Source organism: Schistocerca americana, chromosome 9 (assembly GCF_021461395.2).
Source record: "Schistocerca americana isolate TAMUIC-IGC-003095 chromosome 9, iqSchAmer2.1, whole genome shotgun sequence".
Classification (NCBI taxonomy): Eukaryota; Metazoa; Arthropoda; class Insecta; order Orthoptera; family Acrididae; genus Schistocerca; species Schistocerca americana.
The window spans coordinates 44,283,503-44,307,148 of NC_060127.1; the positions used below are offsets into that span (position 1 = coordinate 44,283,503).

Below are 23,646 nucleotides of genomic sequence, written 5' to 3' on the forward strand. Positions count from 1 at the left end.
TGTCCCATGCATATAGCTCCAACTACCATTCCGTATTCAAAGTCACCTAATTCTCACTTTTCAGCCATAATCATGTCAGAAACATTTTCACGAGTGTTACCTGTAATGTAATCGACTGTCAGAGATACGGTTTATCTGAAGCGAAAAGTACAATGCCCACAGTAAAGAGCTAGGTAATTTCATTATAGTATTATGTTGCCAGAAAATGTGTTTAGTTTATTTAATTATGAATATGTCCTTTTATGATAAATAATGAACTTGTTTAAGATGTTAAAGGAGTTTATAAGGTCAGTAGATCAAAGAAGATAGGAAGCGGGAATGTCTGCAATTTCCAGGCACATGTTGGCTTGCCTGCCACTTCTTTTTCAGTGTTGAAGGTAGACGGACGTGTCTGTGACAAGTGTAGTATAATGGATTTAGATTATCAATGTTGATAGTGAAAATGTAAAATAAATATTATTTTTAGCTGAAAGTATTTCAGATCCAGTGGAGTTTATTTTAATCAGAACAAAACCCAAAGCCATGCTTGATATTGGAAAGATTATTTTGCAGATGAAACTATGAAAACCCCTAGACACACAAGATCAGCAGTGTGTAATCTTTCAGCAGCTACTAAAAAAAAAAAAAATAATTCTTGCTGAAATTGTGCTGGAGCTGGTCGTATTATTCCCATTCAGAAACACGTGGTGAGAGTGTTGTCCTACTACAATATACCGTGTAATATTCCACAAACAATTATTCAGTTATCTAAGAAACGAGTAAGATACAATACAATATGGTACAATATGGTGGCGACGTCCAGGATTACTGAAAAAGTTATCGAAATAAATTACAACTGAGATTGCAAAGAAAAACAGAATTCGTACATCCTGGATGAAAATGTTCAAGAAAGTCGCATGCTGATACCTTCAAGACAATGGTGTGCAGTTACTGGAGAAATAATAACGGCACAATAAGTCAAGAAAGAAGAAAAAAGTGTAAAGTGTTGTGCAACAAAAAAGCAATATTCATATAAGTGTAGTGTTTCAGTGTTGTGGATTCCATCAGGCACCAATCAACAAAGAAGATATTATAAGATAAGAAAACCAGTAAACTGTGAGTAAGAAAATTTAGTATCCTTTAGCAAAGATAAATTTATTGTGTTTGTTTATTTCTGTGTAAAAAGATGACGATTGTAAAAGAGGAAAGCATTGGTGATGGTATCGCCAACGCTAGTACCGATGTAAATTTATCATACGATGGTGAATGCAATATGAATAGTCTGGATCCTGTATAGAAAGTTGAAACTCATACTGAAAGACAGGATGAAGTTAAAGACATGTTATCAACAATAATGAATTATATAGAGGGAAAATTTAAGGCAACTGATGGCACTAACAGACAAAATAGGGAATGTTAGGAAATATTAAAGGCAGACTCGGTGCTAATGAGATACATTTGGAACAAATCGAGAAAAATAATGAGATTCATTTTAATCAAATCGGGCAGCTCAGTTAGACCAGAATCTTAAAGACATCAGTGATAGATTTGAAAAACAGTTCAAAGAATATGAAAAGAAAAATGACGATCACTTTCAAAAAGTACAAGCAAAAATTTCCAGTTTGGGTCGTAATATGGTTAAGATCACGGGTAAGATCAAGTACGTCAGAAGAAAGGTTAAAAATGTAGATGCAAAAGTAAAAAATCTGAAAACTGAAATTAGCACAGGTAGAGAGAAAATCCATAATGTGTTTAAAGTTGTGCACGCAGATATCAAACATGTAGAAGATACAGTATCTGATCATATTTCTATTGCAGATGATAAAATTGTTCAAGTAGAATGCAAATTTCAACAAAAGATAGGAATCATTAATGAAAAAAATAGATGTAAATAAGCAAATAAGCAAAGGCGAAGTCAAGAGTTTAGAAAATAGTATTAGTGACAGACATCACTAAGGAACTAGAAAGTGTTAGCAGCAATATGGTCACCAATAGTTTGGTGAACAATATTGACACTATGTGGTGCAACATTCCAGTAAAAAAAATTTTCAGATGAGAGCAGTATGCATCCGGTATATTTCCTGCAACATTGCAAAGATAACTTTTTTTCAAATATGAATGGCAATTTGAAAATTAAATTTGTGACAAGATTTCTAGAAGGTGAAGCATTGTCATGGATTAATCATGATTCTATTGAGGGAATAGCTTTTGCAGAGTTTGAGGAGAGGTCCTTAAGTAAATTCTGGTCAAAGACAGAACAAGCTAGAATAAAAAGTGAATTCTTGAATGGACCTGGTTATAAACATGAGTTTGGTAGCATGAAGCAATTTTGCAAAAATCAGTTAAGAGAACTCTCTCACCTAAACAAGCCTTTTGATGAACTCACTCAAATCAATGCGCTAAAAAGAAGGCTACCATATGAATTACAATGGGAGCTAGCTTATGGACCTGATGACACAATAGATCAGTTTTTGAAGTATGTAGACAAACTAGACAGAATTACTGAGAAAACAGGTAAACCACCACACCATAGTCAAAACCATTTCCAAAAGACAGGACATATAAATTGGGGAAACACACAGCATGATAAAAAGGAACCACACAATTTTGGAAGTAATGATTCTCATCAGAGAAAGCACCAGTACAACTTCAAGGGATCACAAGGAAACAATTTCTATTACGAGGCTTAGTATGGAAATAATCATAATAAATTTGGTAACAGACACTCTGGAAATAACCCAAAGGAGTGGCATAATCATAATGGTATGTGGAGAACTGAACAGGCAACTATACAGGAGTTAGTAAACTGAATAGGGCTCTATTGGCTGTCCACAAGGTAGGAGCTACTTATACACAAATGGAAAGGGCCAACCCAAACGGTCAAACTAAACAGAAAAATACCAGTGGCATAATGAGTCACTACTTTAAAGAGAAGTGTTATCCCACTAGTGTGGTATCTGTTAGAAATAATATATGTCATACAAATAAACCAGAAACAAAAAGTTATTTAAAGACACTGATTTCTTAGAGAACTATGAAGAAGAATTAAACTTAGATTTATTCTATGAGTGGAATGAGAAGGACACCTTGCTGGAAAATAGTTGTTCAAATGAGCTGATTGTGTTAGGAATTAGAGACCTTGTGGAAGAGACTGGTGGGCTAGGAATGAAAATTGCACCTAGTAAAGATTATTTAAATGTGTTATCTGCATACTGAAGGTAAGGGTGCAGAGGATGTTGATTGGGAAGAAAATGAGATTGAGGATAGTAGTGAAGAAAGATGTTTTATTGGTGCAAATGAGGAGTTGGAAGCTTTAGGGATTACTAATATAAAAGAGGATAGTAATGACATTAGCAAGGTACACAGGAACACAGTTGACAATTTGAATGATAAGGATGCCAGAATTTTAGTCAATGAGCTATTTGATCTTAATACATGTAAGAAAACCAATGAGAGGCAATTGACAGCAGATAATCTTAACAGCATTAGGGGAGAATATGATGAAATGTCAGATAGTGAGCAATTTTTGTTTAACTTATGAATTTTAACACTAGCGCCATTAAGGATGATGAAAATTTCAGAAAGGTAACACTTGATATGTATGAAACTTTGCATCCAGAATGGTGGCATAGAATTAAGTGCCAAATTGCACAAATATAAAGGAGAGACACACAATAGCACAAATGAATGTAGTTGGATTAATGAAATACTCGGGAATAGTAATCAGGCCAAAGAAAATGCAATTAGGGTAATAACAGCATATAACTCTGGTAGTAATGATACAGGTAAGGACACTAGAAAGAGATATGGATTTAGTGAAATTGAAGAGGACTTATTACGTGAGAATATTAATAAAAAAAAATTGACTTTGTTGTAACCAGTCTGTTTATTGATGTACAGTCAAGATCATGAAAAGGAAAGTGTTTAGTGGACACAGGAAGTCAAGTATCTGGGATATCAGAATAATTAAGTAAAAAACTGAAACTAATAAGGATTACGTTGAGTTACCTGTATAGGAATTAAAATAAGAGGTGCTACTGGGAGGCACAGTAAATCAGTAAGGAGTCAGGATTTTATTGCTTTTGAAATTGAAGGAGTATCATGGTCACATGGGTGTCTCATTATTCCTGATCTCACGGAGGATTTTATCCTTGGCATGTCTTGGATAACAAAAGTAAGTGCAGCATTTGATTGGGTAGCACAGAAATTAATAATGACTCTATCAAACAGTGAAGTCATTGCTACGAAACTTTTTAAATCAAATGTGTCATGTATGAATAAGACTGAACAGTATTGAATTTAAAAAAGAAGGTAAGTACATTGGAAGCCATGTCTCAGATTTTGATACAGATGAGATAGAGTTTGAAAATTTGGTAAATGAAAAAGTAGCAGAAGCTACACAACTAACTGAGAACCAAAAACAAGATTTTAAATTATTTTTGTGGGAATGTAGTTATGAATTCAGCAACATACCAGGTAAAGTACTTGGATACCAATGTACTTTGCAGTTGAAGCCCATGAACCTTTCTTTACAAAACCGTACAGTATTCCAATCTCAAAAAGGGTAGCAGTGGAGAAATAATTACAAAAGATGGAAGTGTGTGAAATCACTGAGAGGAGTATAAGCCATAATAATAATCCCTTGGCCAAAGTAAATAAACCTAATGGACATGTCAGTTTAGTGCTAGGTTCCACACAGTTAAAAAAAATTTTTGTACAGAAAAACTGGTCACCCAGAGAACATCAATAAGTTGTTATATAAATTTAAAAATATCCAAATTATGTCAAGCCTTGACCTAATTTCAGGTTTTCATCAAGTACCTCTTGTCATTAATTCTAGAAAGTACACTGCTTTCTTATACAATGGAAGATGTTACCAATATTGTGTAGTGCCTTTCGGATTAAACTCATCAGTCACAGAATTTATAAGAGCACTAGACTATGTACTTGGCCAAGAAGTTGTGTCAGAATTAACCATTTATGTAGATGATATATTACTGTCAAATCAAAGTTGGGAGGATCATTTGAAGTTATTGAAAAAGGTGTCTGAAAAACTCAGAAGAGGGGGAAGGACATTAAAACTAGAAAAATGTAAATTTGGTGTGTCAGAACTCAAATTTTTAGGTCATGTCATTACTAAGGAAGGAATAAGTGCAGACCCTGAGAAAATAAAATCTATAGCAAACTTTCTATCTCCTAGAAACTGAAAACAATTTAAATCTTTTTATGGAATACGTGGATTCTATCGAAAATATATAAGCAGACAATGCCTTAATGTAACATGTTTGAGCAACTTACTTAGAAAAAATGCTACATGGAATTGGTCCGAAGAATGTCAGAAAGCATTCGAGAAAATTAAGAATGAACTTTGTAAGAACAATCTTTTACACAGACCAGATTTTAGTTTGTCATTTTGTCTTCACACTGACAGTAATGATTATGGACTAGGAGCAGAACTACTTGAGGAGAAAGTTGTGAATGGAAAAAAATATCTTCATTGTACTATTGCATTTGCCAGTAAAATGTTACTTAAACATGAGAGAACTAACACAGCCACAGAAAAAGAATTACTCACAGTACACTGGGAATTTACAAAATTTAAAACATACCTGTTAAGACACAAGATAAAAGTGTATTCAGACCACAAAGCTTTAAATTATTTGCAGGAGTGCAGACTATATCATAATAGATTAACCAAGTGGGCAATGTTCATGCAACAGTTTGACTATGAAATTGAGTATATTAAGGGGTCAGAAAATGTAGTAGCTGATGCTTTATCCAGGTTACCAGTAGGAAGAGATGAGGAAATCTTTGGTCAAGAGGAAGAAAAAGAACTTAAAATAAGATACATGAAGGGAGTCCAAGATGAAAAGCTCATAAGGACACTTTGCAATAACATCAGGAGGGGACAAAATAATGATCCTAATTGGAAATTAGTTAAGGACTGTTTAGGCAAAAAGAGGTACGATAAACTTAACAAATACTATAAGGTCTTTAAGGGAACACTCTTTAGAAGAACAGATGTGGCCTCTGACAATTGGAAGCTACGTTGGCCTAAGTGTGAGGCATCCAAGTTAATAAAGTACACCCATGAACGTTATGGTCACTGTGGAATACAGAAATGTGTACAAAAGTTATGAGGATACATCTACTTTTATAACATGGTAAAGAAGGTGAGGAATGAAACATCAACATGCAACAAATGTCAAAGAGTAAAAGTAAGTAACAGAACATGTCAGGGAGAAATGCAGAACATTATTCCGGATAAGCCATTAGATTTAGTGGCTGTAGACTTTCACCGTCCTTTTCCTAAAAGCAAGGGTGGTCATTGTTTTATATTCATCATGGTTGATGTATTTTCCAGATTAATTAAACTTTATCCCGTTTGAAAAGCTACAAGTAAAGATTGAGAGAGATTACTTCAAGAGCATAGGGAAACCTAAAGCCGTACTATCTGATAATGGTTCACAATTTGTTTCAAAAAACTGGAAAGCATTCATGGAAAAAACTAACACAAAACACATCTTGATACCTGTGTACAACCCATCTTCAAACCCAGCAGGAGGTACATGAGAGAAACAGGGAGACTTTGCAGGATATATTGTAGTCACAAACACCCTAGTTGGTCCAACCATGTAAACGACTTTAAGGACATCATGAACAGCTTGCAGCATAACTCTAATGGATTTACACCATATGAAACTATGTTTCATCTCAGACCAGCGAATCTTATTCCTGAATTAACAGACTTTCCACAATGTGCCTTAATACCAATGAAAGAACGTGAAGAGATTGTAAAGAAAGCCATGAAGAAACTAGGTGAAGCTAGGAAAAACAAACATGATAGGAAAATAAAGGTTACCACATTCAGAGTAGGCGACCATGTCTTAGTGAAATCCCATGAACGATCGAAGTTACTAACAGCAAAACTCAAGAAGGTTTTTGATATTTACATTGGGCCATTTGAGATTAGTGAGAACTCCCACCCCAAGTGCATACAGATTAGTATATCCCACATCAAGAAAGCTGTTTGGTCTTAGGAATGTTGTTTCTTTGAAGCCGTATATAGAGAAAAGGGCACACTGAGCCTACAAACATGCCTTTATCTGGAAAGAATTTTACTGGAAAAACGAAATGCTTTGGGATATAGTCACAGGAACAATTTGCATTCACCATACTAAGCCATGTAACATATCTCATGCAAAATAATGTTGTATCTAGACTGACTGTCACTTAATTCTGTCATAAGACTAGATTTCATGATTCCAGTATGCTTGTTTAAGTAACTGTACAGCGTTTAACGAAATGCAAAATATGTAAACTTGATAACTGAGGGATGTCATTTTGATGATTTTGCCAGGAGACAATACATGTTACCCAAATCTCATAATTTTTGAAATCTTGCTCATTCACTTAAATAGACCACAATACATATCAAATATGTTCTATAGTTAATAGACTACACTTTTTTGTATATACAAGTGTGCTTTTGTTTTACATCATGCTCGCCATGAATAACCATTTTTATTCGGCTGTGTTGATCACCCAACACACATACTTTCTGTTGGCTTATTTCACCCATTAATCTTGATATCCATCACATATCTACAAGGTTCATGAGAGAATAGTATTGTTGAACAGAAATCTTTCGGAACATCGGTGATGATACAGGAGTTAGCACTATGTTTATTCTAATATGAGAAAATGTTTTAACTTTGGGATTATTTTATAGTAAGTTTCTGGCAACAAGCTGATATATGTGTTTATGTAATTTATGTTGTGAGACAAAGGAGGGAGTCAATGAGTAATGTAAGAATGAAAAATTTACTAGAATTCACAGTGATGCAATTTCTGTATCAGACTGACAAGTGGACCAGGGTACACTTGTAAGTCCTGGTGAGCTACTGTAATCTAATCAACCGTTGGAGATATGGCTTACCTGAAACGAAAAGTATGATGCCCACAGTAAAGAGTTAGGTAATTTCATTATAGTATTATGTTGCCAGAAAACATGTTTCATTTATTTAATTATGAATATGTCCTTTTATGATAAATAATGAACTTGTTTAAGATGTTAAAGGAGTTTATAAGGTCAGTAGACCAAAGAAACTAGGAAGTGCGAATGTCTGCAACTTCTGGGTACATGTTGGCTTGCCTGCCACTTTGTTTTCAGTCTTGAAGGTAGACGGACATGTTTTTGTGACAAGTGTAGTATAATGGATTTAAATTATCAATGTTGATATTGAAAATGGTGTAGTTCCTAACAAAAAGTACGAATAAATATTATTTTTAGCTGAAAGTGTTTCAGATCCAGTGGAAGTTATTTTAAACAGAAGAAAACCCAGGCCATGCTTGATATTGGAAAGATTATTTTGCAGACAAAACTATGAAAACCCCCTAGACAAACTAGATCTGCACTGTGTAATCCTTCAGCAGCTACCAAAAAAATAATTCTTGCTGAAATTGTGCTGGAACTGGTTGTATTATTCCCATTCAAAAACACATGGTGAGAGTGTTGTACTACCAAAATATACCCCATAAGATTCCACAAACAGTTTTTCAGTTATCTAAGAAATGAGTAAGATAACAACCAGAACACCCCCAAGGACAAATGACTGCTCTGCTGATGCACTGCCCTTTTTCACCTTGTGTAACAGATTATACTGCCATCCGCTATCTGTGTATGTGCACATCACTATGCCATGGCTTTTGCCACCTCAGCTTATGTTTATATAATAATATACTAATCTAGATTTTAGTTTGCTAGGTATTCAGCTACACCAGAATAACTCTTCTTAAGTAGCTAGGCATGAACAGATGTGTTAAATTCTGAAATATTAGGGGGTCTTTGGAAGAAAATGCTAACCCACACAAACGTACTCTGAGTTATATTAGTTTATAGGTGCTTTTGTACCACGGATCCATAGTTTAGAGAGCCTCAGTGATGTAGAGCATACCATAAGACATGAATACATAGTAAGAAATTATATAAAAAAGATATGCTAATCTTTGTTCCACAGATCTCAGATGATATGGTCCTCAAGGATGCCGAATAAGTCATAAAATCTTAAATGTATTTTTATTTAAGATGTAATAACAAACTGAGTTTTCCACACATCTAGAAGACAGTTAACAGCACTTATTTTGATTAATCACACTACTACAATGAAGATGTGCAGAAGTCAGTTATTATGTAACACTGACATCATTTGATATTATTAATAAATATTTACATCAATCAGCTCTACTATGATACTCACCAATGGAGTAAAAAAAGTTCACCACACACAAATCCTTTAGTAGTTAATTTTTTATGGCTGTTGGAAACTAATTGAAAAGGTGTGTTCCTCAAAAAGGCATCAAATCAAGTCATTTTAGTTCTTTATAACACTTGGTTCAATCATCATGAAAGAAGGTTGTATACATGGAAGAGGCTTGGAGACACTGGAAGGTTTCAGATAGGTTATGTAATGGTAAGACAGGTTTAGGAACCAGGTTTTAAATTGTAAGACATTTCCAGGGGCAGATGTGGACTCTGCCTACAATCTATTGGTTATGAAATGTCACTTAAAGCTGAAAAAACTGCAAAAAGGTGGGAATTTAAGAAGATGGGATAAACTGACAGAACCAGGGGTTAGAGAGAGAATCAGGGAGAGCATTAGGGAATGATTGACGGGAATGGGGGAAAGAAATACTGTAGAAGAAGAATGGGTAGCTTTGAGGGATGAAATAGTGAAGGCAGCAGAAGATCAAGTAGGTAAAAATACGAGGGCTAGTAGAAATCCTTGGGTAACAGAAGATGTATTGAATTTAATTGATGAAAAGACAAAATAGAAAAATGCAGTAAATGAAGCAGGCAAAAAGGAATACAAACATCTCAGAAATGAGATCGACAGAAAGTGCAAAATGGCTAAGCAGGGATGGCTAGAGGACAAATTGTAAGGATGCAGAGGCATATCTCACTAATGGTAAGATAGATACTACCTACAGGAAAATTAAAGAGACCTTTGGGGAAAAGGGAACCACTTGTATGAATATCAAGAACTCAGATGGAAGCCCAGTCCTCTGCAAACAAGGGAAAGCAGAAAGGTGGATGGAGTATATAGAGGTTCTATACAAGGGTGATTTACTTGAGGACAATATCATGGAAATGGAAGAGGATGTAGATGAAGATGAAATGGGAGATATGATACTGCATGAAGAGTCTGACAGAGCACTGAAAGACCTAAGCCAAAAAGAGGCCCCGGGAGTAGGGAACATCCCATTAGAACTACTGATAGCATCGGGAGAGCCAGCCCTGACAAAACTCTACCATCTGGCGAGCAAGATGTATGAGACAGGCGAAATACCCTCAGACTTCATGAAGAATATAATAATTCCAATCCCAAAGAATGCAGGTGTTGACAGATGTGAAAATTACTGAACTATCAGCTTAACAAGTCACGGTTGCAAAATATTAACACAAATTCTTTACAGACGAATGGAAAACTGGTAGAAGCTGACCTCGGGGAAGATCAGTTTGAATTCCATAGAAATGTTGGAACACATGAGGCAATACTGACCCTATGACTTACTTTAGAAGATAGACTAAGGAAAGGCAAACCTACATTTCTAGCATTTCTAGATGCAGAGAAAGCTTTCAACAATGTTGACTGGAATACTCTCTTTCAAATTCTGAAGGTGGCAGGGGTAAAATACAGGGAGCAAAAGGCTATTTACAATTTGCACAGATACCAGATGGCAGTTATAAGAGTCGAAGGGCATGAAAGGGAAGCAGTAGTTGGAAAGGGAGAGAGACAGAGTTGTAGCCTATTCCTGATGTTATTCAATCTGTATATTGACCAAGCAGTAAATGAAACAAAAGAAAAATTTGCAGTAGGAATTAAAATTGATGGACAAGAAATAAAAACTCTGAGGTTCGCCGATGACATTGTAACTCTATCAGAGACAGTAAGAACCTGGAAGAGCAGTTAAACGGAATGGACAGTGTCTTGAAAGGAGGATATAAGATGAGCATAAACAAAAGGAAAATGAGGATAATGGAATGTAGTCTAATTAAATCAGGTGATGTTGAGAGAATCAGATTAGGAAATGAGACACTTGCAATAGCAGACAAGTTTCGCTATTTGGGGAGCAAAATAACTGATAATAGTCGAAGTAGAGAGGATATAAAATGTTGACTGGCAATGGCACGGCAAGCATTTTTGAAGAAAGGAAATTTGTTAACATTGAGTAAAGATTTAAGTGTCAGGCAGTCATTTCTGAAAGTATTTGTATGGAGTGTAGCCATGTATGGAAGTGAAACATGGACGACATATAGTTTGGACAAGAAGAGAATAGAAGCTTTCAAAATGTGGTGCTACAGAAGAATGCTGAAGATTAGATGGGTAGATGACATAACTAACAAGGAGGTATTGAACAGAGGTGGGGAGAAGAGAAATTTGTGGCACAACCTGACTAGAAGAAGGAATCTGTTGATAGGACATGTTTTGACGCATCATGGAGGGTAAAAATTCTAGAGGGAGACCAAGACATGAATACAGTAAGCAGATTCAGAGGGATGTAGGTTGCATTATTTACTGGGAGATGAAGAAAGTGGCACAGGATAGAGTAGCATGGAGAGCTGCATGAAACCACTCTCTGGACTGAAGACAACATCAACAACACACATTCTTACTTCTAGTATTCATTCCTTGAAGTGATCTCTTGGTTTGAAAAAGCAGATATATATTATTTAGGGCAAATTTCATTAAGAAATAAATATACTGGGAAGAAGTAGCTAGTACCCATAATTCTTTGAATACGTCTCTGCAGGATGTTTTTAAGTTCACATCACAATCAATTCATATTACACGCTTTTGGGATTGGAAAACTTTAGTTTCACTCAATGACTTATCCCAAGGTTATTACTATAGACAATAAAAAGTAATGGTTCTAAGCACTATGTCATATCTGCTAAAAGAACATGGGGCATATCTCTTTAAATACCATACATATACCGATAGGAGAAGTATATGGCACTGGCTTGTGCATCTGTTTGCTACTAAAAGCCCCTTCCCTTCTTACCACATGCCTGAAAATGTCTTCTCAGGGCAACGCATGACATAGCAGTGTATGCCAAGTAAAAATGGTGAAGCCTGTATGTGAGGGACGTTAATGAACAGGCAAACTGTTACCTGAATCTAGGCAAGCACTGTGAAGAATGAAGTGCATTTGTACTGGGTTGATTGTTTGGTTTAAAAGATGAGAGGAAGGGGCCAAACTCAGAGGTCAACAGTCCCTTGTTCCCAGTAAAATAATTACACAACAGAAAGAAGGAAAGAAAGGAGACCTACAGCACCATAACAAGAGAAAGGAAGAACCACAAGAATGACAGAAGGTCATCCAACATTACTATGGACAAAAACAGGAAAAGAAAACCATAGAGAGAAGCAAGTAACATTTCACCATCATGCAATATTTGCATGCAATGGCGAAGGTTCAAAAATAAAGTATGTGGACACCACATGCTCTACGCCAAAATCTGAAAAGTTAGTGGTTGGCCATATGTGAATCTCTGCTTGCTCGTCATCGATTGGCTCATGAATAACAATGGCCATTCCTAACCTGTATCATTACTGGTGACAAGAAATTGTGTCCTTCACCTTCATCTACACCTACAAATCACGGTGAGGTGCATGGCAGAGGGTACATTCCATTGTGCCAGTTATTATGGTTTCTGCCTGTTTGATTCAAATATGGAGCTTGGGGAGGGTGATTGTTTGAATCCCTCTGTGCATGCAGTAATTATTCTAATCTTACCCCCAGAATCCCTACATGAGCGATACATAGAGGATTGTAGTATATTCCTAGGGTCACCATTTAAAGACTGTACTTGAAACTTTGTTAACAGAATTTCTCGGGATAGTTTACATCTATCTGCCAGTTCAGTTCAGTATCTCTAAGACACTCTCCTATGGATTAAAAAAAAAAAAACCTGTGACCATTCATGCTTCCCTTCTCTGTATACATTCAATATCCCGTATTAATCCTATTTGGTATGGGTCCCACTCACTTGAGCACTGTTCCACAACCAAGCTCTCCATCTATGGATGAGGTGGAGATTCTGGTGTCTGCTGAGGACCTGGATCTCACTGGACCCTCAGACAAAATTGATATAGACCGCTCAGGTAAAAAGCTGGTGGCAGCAGGTGACCCTCAGGTGTAAACTGTCCCATTGAATGTTCCATGTCCTCCCAGTCTCACAATGACATCATCCTCCGGTGGAATTGCGGCAGTTTTTTCCACCACCTGGCTGAGCTACGGCAACTGTTAAGCTTTACACCTGCTTTCTGCATTGCCCTCCAGGAAACTTGGTTCCCGGCAATGTGGACCCCTGCCCTCCGCAGCTACAAGGTATACTACAAGAACCGTGGCAACTGTAATAGGGTGTCAGGTGGCGTTTGCATTTATGTCCTAAACTCAGTATGTAGTGAAACTGTGCCCCTTCAAACCCCTCCTGAAGCTGTGGCTGTCAGAATAAGGATGACACAGGAAATAATTGTCTGCAATCTATATCTTCCTCCAGATGGTGCAGTACCCTTGAATGTATTAGCTGCACTGATTGATCAACTCCTTACACCTTTCCTACTTTTGGGAGATTTTAATGCCCATAACCTCTTGTGGGGTGGCACTGCACTTACTGGCCGAGGCAGAGATGACGAATCTTTACTGTCTCAGTCTGACCTCTGCCTCTTGAATATTGGGGCCACCACACATTTCAGTGTGGCTCAAGGTAGTTACTCGGCTATTGATTTATCAATTTGCAGCTCAGGACTACTCCTATCTATTCAATAGATAGCACATGATGACCTGTATGGTAGTGACCACCTCCCCATCTTCCTGTCACTGCCTCGGTGTCAGGCTCACAGACGCCTGCCCAGATGGACTTTAAACAAGACAGACTGAGAATCTTTCACCTCTGCTGTCACTGTTGAATCTCCTCCACACAGAAACATCAATGTGATGGTTGAGCAGGTGACTACAACAATCGTTTCTGTGGCAGAAAATATGATCCCTTGCTCTTTAGGGTGCCCCTGGCAAAAGGCATTCCCTTGGTGGTTGCCAAAAGTTGCTGAAGCAATTAAGGAGCGTCAGGGAGCTCTAGAGCGGCATAAGTGGCGACCTTCCCTGGAGCACCTCATTGCCTTTAAATGGCCCCATGCTCGCATTCACCAGCTTATCAAATGACAGAAACAGGAGTGTTGGTCAAGATATGTCTCGACCATTGGATGCCATACGTCACCTTCCCAAGTCTGGGAAAAGATCAAACATGTTTTCAGGTACCAGACCCCAACAGGTGTTCCTGGTGTTAACATAAATGGTGTGTTATCGACCGACACAAACGCGATTGCTGAGAACTTTGCTGAGCACTATGCTCGAGCTTCTGGGGTGGAGAATTATCCCCCTTAGCCTCTCACATTCTAAAACAATGGCTGGAAGGGAAAGTCCTCTCACTTACTACACGCCACAGTGAATCCTATAACACCCCATTCACAGAGTGGGAGCTGCTCAGTGTGCTAGCACATTGCCCTGACACAGCTCCTGGATCAGATCAGATCCACAGTCAGATGATTAAACATCTCTCATCTGACTACAAGGGACATATCATCATCATCTTCAACCGGATCTGGTGCGATGGCATCTTTCCATCACAATGGCAGGAGAGCATCATCATTCTGGTGCTTAAACCCAGTAAAAACCCACTTGATGTGGATAGCTATTGGTCCATCAGCCTCACCAACATTCTTTGTAAGCTGCTGGAACATTTGGTGTGTCGGTGGTTGGGTTGGGTCCTGGAGTCACGTGGCCTACTGGCTCCACATCAGGGCAGCTTCCGCCAGGGTCGCTCTACCACTGATAATCTTGTGTCCCTAGAGTCTGCCGTCTGAACAGCCTTTTCCAGATGCCAACACATGGTTACCGTCTTTTTTCATTTATGAAAAGCATATGACACAACCTGGTGACATCATGTCCTTGCCACACTATACGAGTGCGGTCTCAGAGGCTCACTTCAATTTTTATCCCAAATTTCTTGTCGCTTAATAGTTTTTGTGTCCAAGTTGGTGCCTCCCATAGCCCCCCCCCCCCCCATTATCCAGGAGAATGGGGTCCCACAGTGCTCTGTATTGAGTCTCTCTCTGTTTTTAGTGGCCATTAATGGTCTAGCAGCAGCTGTAGGTCCTTCCATCTCCACTCTGTTTGCAGACGACTTCTGCATTTCATACTGCTCCACTAGTACTGGTGCTGCTGAGCAGTGCCTACAGGGAGCCATCCACAAGGTGCAGTCATGGGCACTAGACTATGGTTTCCAGTTTTCGGCTACAAAGTCATGTGTTATGCACTTTTGTCAGCATCGTACTGTTCATCGAGAACCAGAACTCTATCTTAATGATGATCCACTCAATGTAGTGGAGACTTATCGATTCTTAGGACTGGTTTTTGGTGCCCGATTGACTTGGCTTCCTCACCTTTGTCAGCTTAAGCGGAAGTGCTGGCAGCACCTCAGTGCCATCCGCTGCCTGAGCAACACCAACTGGGGTGCAGATTGCTGTACGCTGTTGCAGACCATGTTCAATCTCGCCTTGACTATGAGAGTCTGGATTATGGTTTGGTGGCACCCTCAGCATTGAGTTTACTCAACCCAATGCACCACTGTGGCATTTGCCTAGTGACAGGAGCTTTTAGGATGAGTCCGGTGACCAGCATCCTTGTGGAAGCCCAAGTGCCTCCATTGCATGTTAGGCTGCTGGCCTGTTACGTAGCACACATTCAAAGTTCTCCTGTTCATCCGAATCACTGTCTCCTTTTCCCACCCACTGTGGTTCATCTCCCATATTGGTGACCCAAATCAGGGCTTCCAATTGCAATTCGTGTCTGATCCCTTCTTTCTGAACTGGAGTTCTTGCCTTTACCACCTATTCTTGAGGTCCATTCACGTAGACCTCCATGGTGTACACCTAGGCCACAACTTTGCATGAACCTTTCATATGGCCCTAAGGACTCAGTTAACCACATGGCTCTCCGCTGCCACTTCCTCTCAATTCTTGCAATGTACTGAGGCCACGAAGCAGTTTACACTGACGGTTCGATGGCTGATGCTCAAGTTGGCTTTGCATAGGTCCATGGAGGAAATATTGAACAGCATCCTTGCCTGATGGCTTCAGGGTTTTCACTGCTGAGCTGGTGGCTATATCTCATGCTCTTGAGAACATCCATTCATGCACTGGGGAGATGTTTCTTCTGCGTACTGTCTCCTTGAGCAGCCTGCCGACAGGCTGGCCAAACATGCTACGTAGAAACCCCTTATGGAGATCGGATTCTCTGCAACTGACCTGCGTTCAGTACTATGCTGCAAGGTTTTGCAGCTTTGGGAGGTGGAATGGCATAACCTCAGCCTGCACAACAAACTGCATGCCATTAAGGAGACTATGAATGTGTGGGAGTCCTCCATGTAGGTCTCTCACAGGGACTCTGTGGTTCCCTGCTGGCTCCACATTGGCCACACTTGGTTGACCCATGGCTACCTCCTGCACCGTGATGACCCACCTCAGTGTTGGTGCGGCACCCGGGTGACAGTGGCCCATATCTTGGTGAACTGTCCTTTGGCTGCCCTGTGATGGACTCTTCAGTTACTGGACTTGTTGCCATTAATTTTAGCTGACAACGCCTCATTGGCTAATTTAGTTTTACATTTTATACACAGTGGTGGGTTTTATCATTCTATATAGGTTTTAGTGCATGTCCTTTGTCCCTTAGAGTTCTCCACTCTAATGTTTTTAGGGTGGATGTTTTCATGTGTCCCAGAGTGGCTGGCTTTTCCTTTTTATTCTCGTAGTTGGCCAGCGACGGTCATCTGCTCTGTTGTTTTTACCCCTTGATGGCAAAGTAACAGTAATCTACAGTAAAAAGTTACAGTTGATAAATAAAGCCATAGCAACCGGAATATCAACATGTAACATTATGAAATTGTGCAACAACCCAATACATGAGCAGTGGAAGCTGTGAGTATGGACCAGTGATGATAAGTCAAGAGATGATGCAAAAGATAGATAATGCTGAAGTGACCATGCCTGAAGTACAAAGACCAGACCACCAAACAGCCAGTTAACTTAATGTTACTCATTTTTCAATAGCACTTTATCAGTTAGGATGTTTCGCAGCCCAGCCTTCATACTTCAGGCATAGTCACACCTGCACTATCTGGCTCTTGCAGTCATCTGTTGATTTTTCATCACTGGTCCACACTCACCGTTTCCAGTTCTCATCTGCACTGCCTCAACCTGCTAAACATTCAAATGTTGGATGTATCACTTTTTAATCTTCCAATTTAAATGGTTCTTGTAATTCAAATGTTATCCAAACTTTGGGAGACCATGTATCTTTAATGACCCGATGTTACATTAATTATATGTATACACCTCAGGATGCAATTAAATCATTGTGAAACCAGTCGTAAATGATCCTGTAATAAATGAAATGTTAACAGCTAATGCAGCTATCAGCAGTTTTTTAGAACGTTTTTATAGTTTTCAAAGTTTTTAAAAAATTTATATTATGTAACTAAGCTGTGGGTGCCCAAACCATAAAATCATACGTTCCATTCTTAACAACTAGTGTGTTAATGAACTTTTTATTGTGTTATTTATTTTATTTCAAGGTTCAGTAAACCGTAAATGCAGATTAACCCTTTATTACAATTTTAGAGAGAGAGAGAGGAGACATAATATTAGGGTTCCCCAGAAAGTAATGCACCGCATTTTTTTTCTTCAAAAATTCTTTATTGAACATAATAAGAGTTACACACATGACTCCATGCCATTCTATGGCCTTCATCCAGCACGAAACAAGAGAGCGTATGTCCTGTTGGTTCCAGTCCTTGTCCTGGTGGCAGAGCCAGTGCTTCACTGTGTGAATTACCTTCTCATCCTCAAAATGTCTTCAATAAATGACATACTTTAATGGCCCAAACAACTGAAAGTCTGAGGGGGCTAGTTAGAGCTGTAGGGTGCATGGGGTAACACTGTCCAACCCCGTTACATGATGCATTCAGCAGTCTTCAGACTTGTGTGGGGCTGAGCATTAATGTGTTGCACCAAAATGTCTCCTGGGTTGCTGTGGCACCGAAGTTGCCAGAAAGGTGCCTTGAGTTTTGTTAATGAGTTGACATATGCTTGTGAATTAATGGTATCACCTCTTGGCATCACATCAATGAAAATCACACCTTCACAGTCCCACACCACAGGGATAATGACCTTACCAGCAGAAGCAGTTGTATGAATTTTTTCTTCTGTGGGGATTGAAAATAGTGCCATTCCATTGACTGTCATTTTGTTACGGGCTCAAAATGGTGAACAACCCAGGTTTCATCACCTGTCACAATTCGGGGCAAGAAAACCTCCCCTCAGTTTCAAAACAGTGCAACAAATCAAGACAAATGTTTTCCCTGTGTGATTTGTGATCAGCCAAAATTGGCACACTGTTGTATATAGTGAAGGAGGATGTATTATTGATGACTAAAGTATCTGTTACGTGTAGCAGTAGTGTTTATTAAAGTTATGGAAAAATGCTACAACTTGTGCACCAACCTAATACATTGTCTGCACCTGCTGCCCATTGGAATTTTAGATGTTTCATCTCTTAACCATCCAATTTCAATTGGTTCTGACAATTTGAACATAATCTGAATGTTGGGTGAACGTGTATGTTTAATGCCCCAGAGTTAAATTATTTATATGAAACAATTAAATCATCACAAAACTGGTCATGTATGATCCAGTAACAAAAAAACCAATTACAGCTAGTGTGTCTAACAGAAGTTTTTTTAGATGATTTTAACAATTTTTTAAAAAATAAAATATTTCTATGCCATTAAGAATGATCCCTAAATCTGCAACACACAGAAAGAATACTAACTGTTTGGGATCTCTTTCTTAGAGACCTTGCGTGAATGCACTGGCATGCATCCTGACACACTGAGTGTCTGGGCAGGGAAATCATCTTACAGGAGAACATGACTCACCTCCCCACTGTGCTTGCTCACTGCCTTCTCCTCTTCTTCCTCATCCTCTGTTTTCTCAATATTTAATGTGCTAGATGTGGGAAAATCTTCTGAAGGTGAATTTTCCTGAAAAAAGTTAATGGAGAACGCCACATAAGCTACAAGATATGCTACAACAAACTTTCAACTACAATCACAGAAGTAATTTCCGCACTTTCATTGGTTTCCATCCACCTAACAAATGCCATTGGGGAAGTGACTAAAGCTATTTACATGGAACTGTACAAGCATTATATGGCAAATTTATAAGGTATATTTGGATAAAGAACCGTCATACTAGTGCTTGGGGATGTAGTCCAGAGGTACCCTAGTCCTGTACACTTTGCGAAAATCCAGGCTGTGAAGTAAGTAATGAACCATTGTAAAAAAGTCTTAAAAGTCCAGTAAAAGTGCTAGGTTATTGTACAACATGTAACCCAGGCAAAGGTGGCTCATGCAAAGCAGTAAGTCAACAAGATGGGATAACATCCTTAAAGGTGTTGCATTTTAGTGCACAATATCTCAAAAACACACTCCACCTACTAAAGTATCATAAAGGAACACTTCCCATGTAATGTAGCATATTAGTACAGTATTAAACGAAAAGTATGATTCCACACATAGCAGTGATTGAGTACTATCATGCAATATTTACATGAAGTTATATGTGTGTGTGCAGAAGGCTGAATTGTAACATCTCTTGCCAACTGTATTAATGAAAATTAGTTGATTTAATACAAATAAAATAGTATTCTGCACCAGCCACTTTTTTATTTTGCCACTATGCATTTCGATGGTTCGAACATTCATCTCCAGGTGAAGAACTGTTTATTTAAATAGTGTTAAATACAGACGTATTTGTTCAGCAGCATACAAAGGGCATTGTAGGTTATGCTGCATCTTTTGAGGGTTGTTAGAGCTGTAAAAAGTCTGATTACTGCTGCCTGCTGTACATCTTTTCCAATGTAAATTATATTCATCCTTGACAATTGAATGGTGTAAACATAATGTAGAGTGGATAGGACATACAGCATAACATAATATAACCTACACTGCCCTAGGCCGGCTATTGCAAAAAGAAGTGTGTACTTTGCACTAACACCAGCTATGTAAATGAACATTTTTTCACCTGAAGACGGTGGTGTGAACCATTGAAATGCATAGTAGCAGAATAAACAAGTGATTGATGCAGAACACTGTTTTATTTGTATTTGTCAAGAGTCGCAGACCTCATAATGCTGTCCTTTATGGACAAAATATTCATTAGTTGACTTAGGATGAAATTAAACCAATTCTGAAAAGTTAAAGAAGGTATTGTGCTACAACTCAAAAGTACATCGAACATATTGTAAACATAATTCCAGCTTATCCTTTGTGGAGTTAATATGCAGAAAAGTAACAATAATTGCCTCGGAACCAGTTGTAAAGGATTCATGTTAGAAACTAAATTTATACTACAATTGTAAAGCAATAATAATGAAGACTATGTTACTGATGTAAATTTAATTAAATTTTGGTATGAAAACTGTAATATTTCAGTATACTACATGCATTAGAGACATTGTAATGATCTGTCAAGTTAAATTTCATAATCAGTTTTGTGAAAGGATACAAATTTCAATTGTAAAATCAATTACATTCTATTTAAGTGTTCTATTTAAGTAATGCATAATGTGACTTTGTAATTGCTGGAACTTACATAACCAGCAATAACAGTAACCAAATTGAGTTAGTATTGCCACAGTTTTAGCACCAGTCTTACGCTGCTTTTTAGGCATTAAACCCATATCATTTTTGTCTATGTTGTGATGCAATAAGCATATCTTAAAAGTATTCTGTGCATTTCACCTACGTTAATTTTTGGTGAACTTGTCATATGGGCTGACATTCCATAAACCTAACCCACATTATATAAAATGGAGGAACTGCAATAAACCTAAGTTACACAACTCAATCGTATCATCAACAATCAGCAAGTTAAGCCACAACAGGTGGTTAAGTTTTAACCACATGTTTGATAATGACTGAACACAGACCAAAATCCAGTGAAATAATATATTCCAGATTAGAAGGTTACTTATTAGCAAATGTTTGTTGCAGGCAATGCCATAAAGGTAGTCATGTGGCAATTTATGTTGGTATAAACACTACAGCAAAAAGGAATTTCTCTTCTTGAACACCACACCACAGAAGTATCAATCAGAATGATGAGTGTTGTGCTCCTCAGTGGTGCGATAGTCATCCACTGGAAATACAACAGCTCTATATGAAATGCAAAGTGTATCAAAACACAGGCATAAAATCTGTTTGCACTTTTTCATCGTATGAGTGCCACCATTTTTTACTTTTATTTATTAATATCTTTTTGAAGTGCACTAAATGATAACTCTGCATCCCAGATTAGAGCATGAGGGCTTGGTTGATGATAGAAATGTTAGCACAAGAATTTGTCTGTGACCTCAAAACTAGACGCAAAGAAAAAAAATAGATAAATAAAATAAAACAAAACAAAGTGTAGCTATGGAATGGTTATTTCCAAAACAAATATTGTGATTAAAGTGCATAGAGTTTGTGAAGATCCTATTTTGTCACATTTCAAGATATTTGCTGTTATCTACAACATTTGAGAGTAAGTATACCGAACAGCTTAATCACAATGACTACATTGCAGCTACCTATGGTTTTGCTGAGGTAGAATTTCAGATTAATCCTTGCCTGCTGACAAAGTTTTGAATAGTCTGACCATTGTGTTGTGTGCGATTACTTGGTGTAGCAGTTGAATGAAGCGAGTCAAGTCATAAAAGTTCAGCCCGAACATCTGAACTGGGTGGTCAGGTCGAGATTACCTGTGAGCAGGAACTGTTCAGTTGATGTTGCTAAGCCATTTGTAATACAATTAATTGCAAGGTGTTTGTTCATTTTAGAGTTTCAGTGTGAGAAGATCAATGTCATATAATGGCATGTGAAGTCCTAATTAACAGTGAACATTAAAAGTGTTTGCTCAGAATCATATTTTTGACAAAAAACCATACTGTTCATGATCTGCTAACAATAACTGCTCTTCCCAAACCCATCATGGTCCATTTCCTTAATTTATCAATCTCTGGAATATCTGTCTCTTTAATTAATGGAGTTGTGGGAGGCAGCAGTATCATCAGAGTGTAGCACTCACCGAAAGGTCATGCTGTAAGGTCACCTCTGACTCTTTGAGATGTGTTTTGGAAGACTGCTGCTGGCTGTATAACTGTTTGTACAATCGCAACTTTAAATAATGTTTCAGCTGTGGTGTTTAATCTGAAGCCTACTTGATGCCACTCTTCCCTTAGCGTATTCTCTGCAAACTGCTGCAATTTACATCCACTTCAACATGTCCGCTGTTGTCTCCATCTAAAATTTTCACTCCTCGCAGTCCCCTCTAGCATCAAACTGATGACTCACTGATGCCTCAGGATATGTCCTGTCAACTAATCACTTCCTTTAATCTGGTTGTGCCATTAAGCTCTTTTCTCCCCATATAGATTTAGTACCAGTTCTTTATCCCATAGAGCTACACAATCTTCAGCATTCTTCTGTAGCACTAAATTTCAGAGGCTTCTATTCTCTTCCGATCTGAACTATTCATTGCCCATGTTTCATTTCCATATAACACAACATTCTGCACTAACACTCTCAAAAAAGACTTCTCTGCATCTTATAGACCTTGTCTTCCACCAGCATTTGTTATCTTCTTCACCAAATGGAAAAACTGTTCCACAACTCTTTAGTGTATAATTTCTTGAACTAACTTTGTCAACATCATCTTCATTACCCTAGCTTCACTATTGTTGATGATCATCTTACAGTCTCTCTTCAAAATACTTCATCTCATCTAATCTTCCAAGGTATGTCATTTTCGCATTTTTCAATGCTTAGTACTGCAATCCAGATTCTGTACAGTTTGTCAATGACTTTTTGTTCCTCAGATTTTACCCTCAGCAACTTCAGAGTTTCACAATTCATTCAAATCTAAATTGTCAAAAATGTTTTTCTAAACCTACAAATGTTGTAACAGTAAGATAGCTCACAAAACAATCTTATTCAGTTGGGAATCCTGCAGCTGTTAATACATTCTCAGCCATTATGTTGTGGACAAACAGATTTTCTTGATAACTCTAATATTTTGTCCTGATTTGTGGGGGAACTTCTTCAGGGGATAGTGCAAAACATGATCACCTCAGTTCAATGTACACAGTACATTTATCAAGGAAATCCATGTGACCAGGGCATATTAGTATGGAAAATTCTAATAATTCACTTGATAGCTATTTTGTATACTGCCACTAACACCTACTGCAACAGTTAAGAAACCCTTGAATCAGTAGATTAAACTTTAACTGTGCTTTAAAGCTTTACATAATGGAGTAACAAAAAACAAATACTGAACACTGGAAACTACAGGCTAGAGTATCGACAATGTAAGAAAAGATAGACTGCTGCTCACTGAAAAGTTAACATGTTCAGATGCAGACAGGCACAACGAAAAGACACTTACATATTAGCATTCAGCCAAAGGCTTCCTCAGAAAAGGAAACACACACAAGCAAGCACAC

The 23,646-nt window shown here is 38.0% G+C and overlaps 1 protein-coding gene across 7 annotated transcripts in view; it reads right to left on the reverse strand.

Moving 5' to 3' along the window:
- LOC124550887 (zinc finger protein 239-like) overlaps positions 1–23,646 on the reverse strand; it is a 270,087-nt gene that overhangs the window by 137,598 nt on the left and 108,843 nt on the right. For all 7 annotated transcript variants that reach the window (XM_047125660.1, XM_047125651.1, XM_047125658.1 and 4 more), the window contains exon 6: positions 19,040–19,144. In XM_047125660.1, the coding sequence (XP_046981616.1) occupies positions 19,040–19,144 (105 nt within the window). The remainder of the gene's footprint in view (positions 1–19,039; positions 19,145–23,646) is intronic.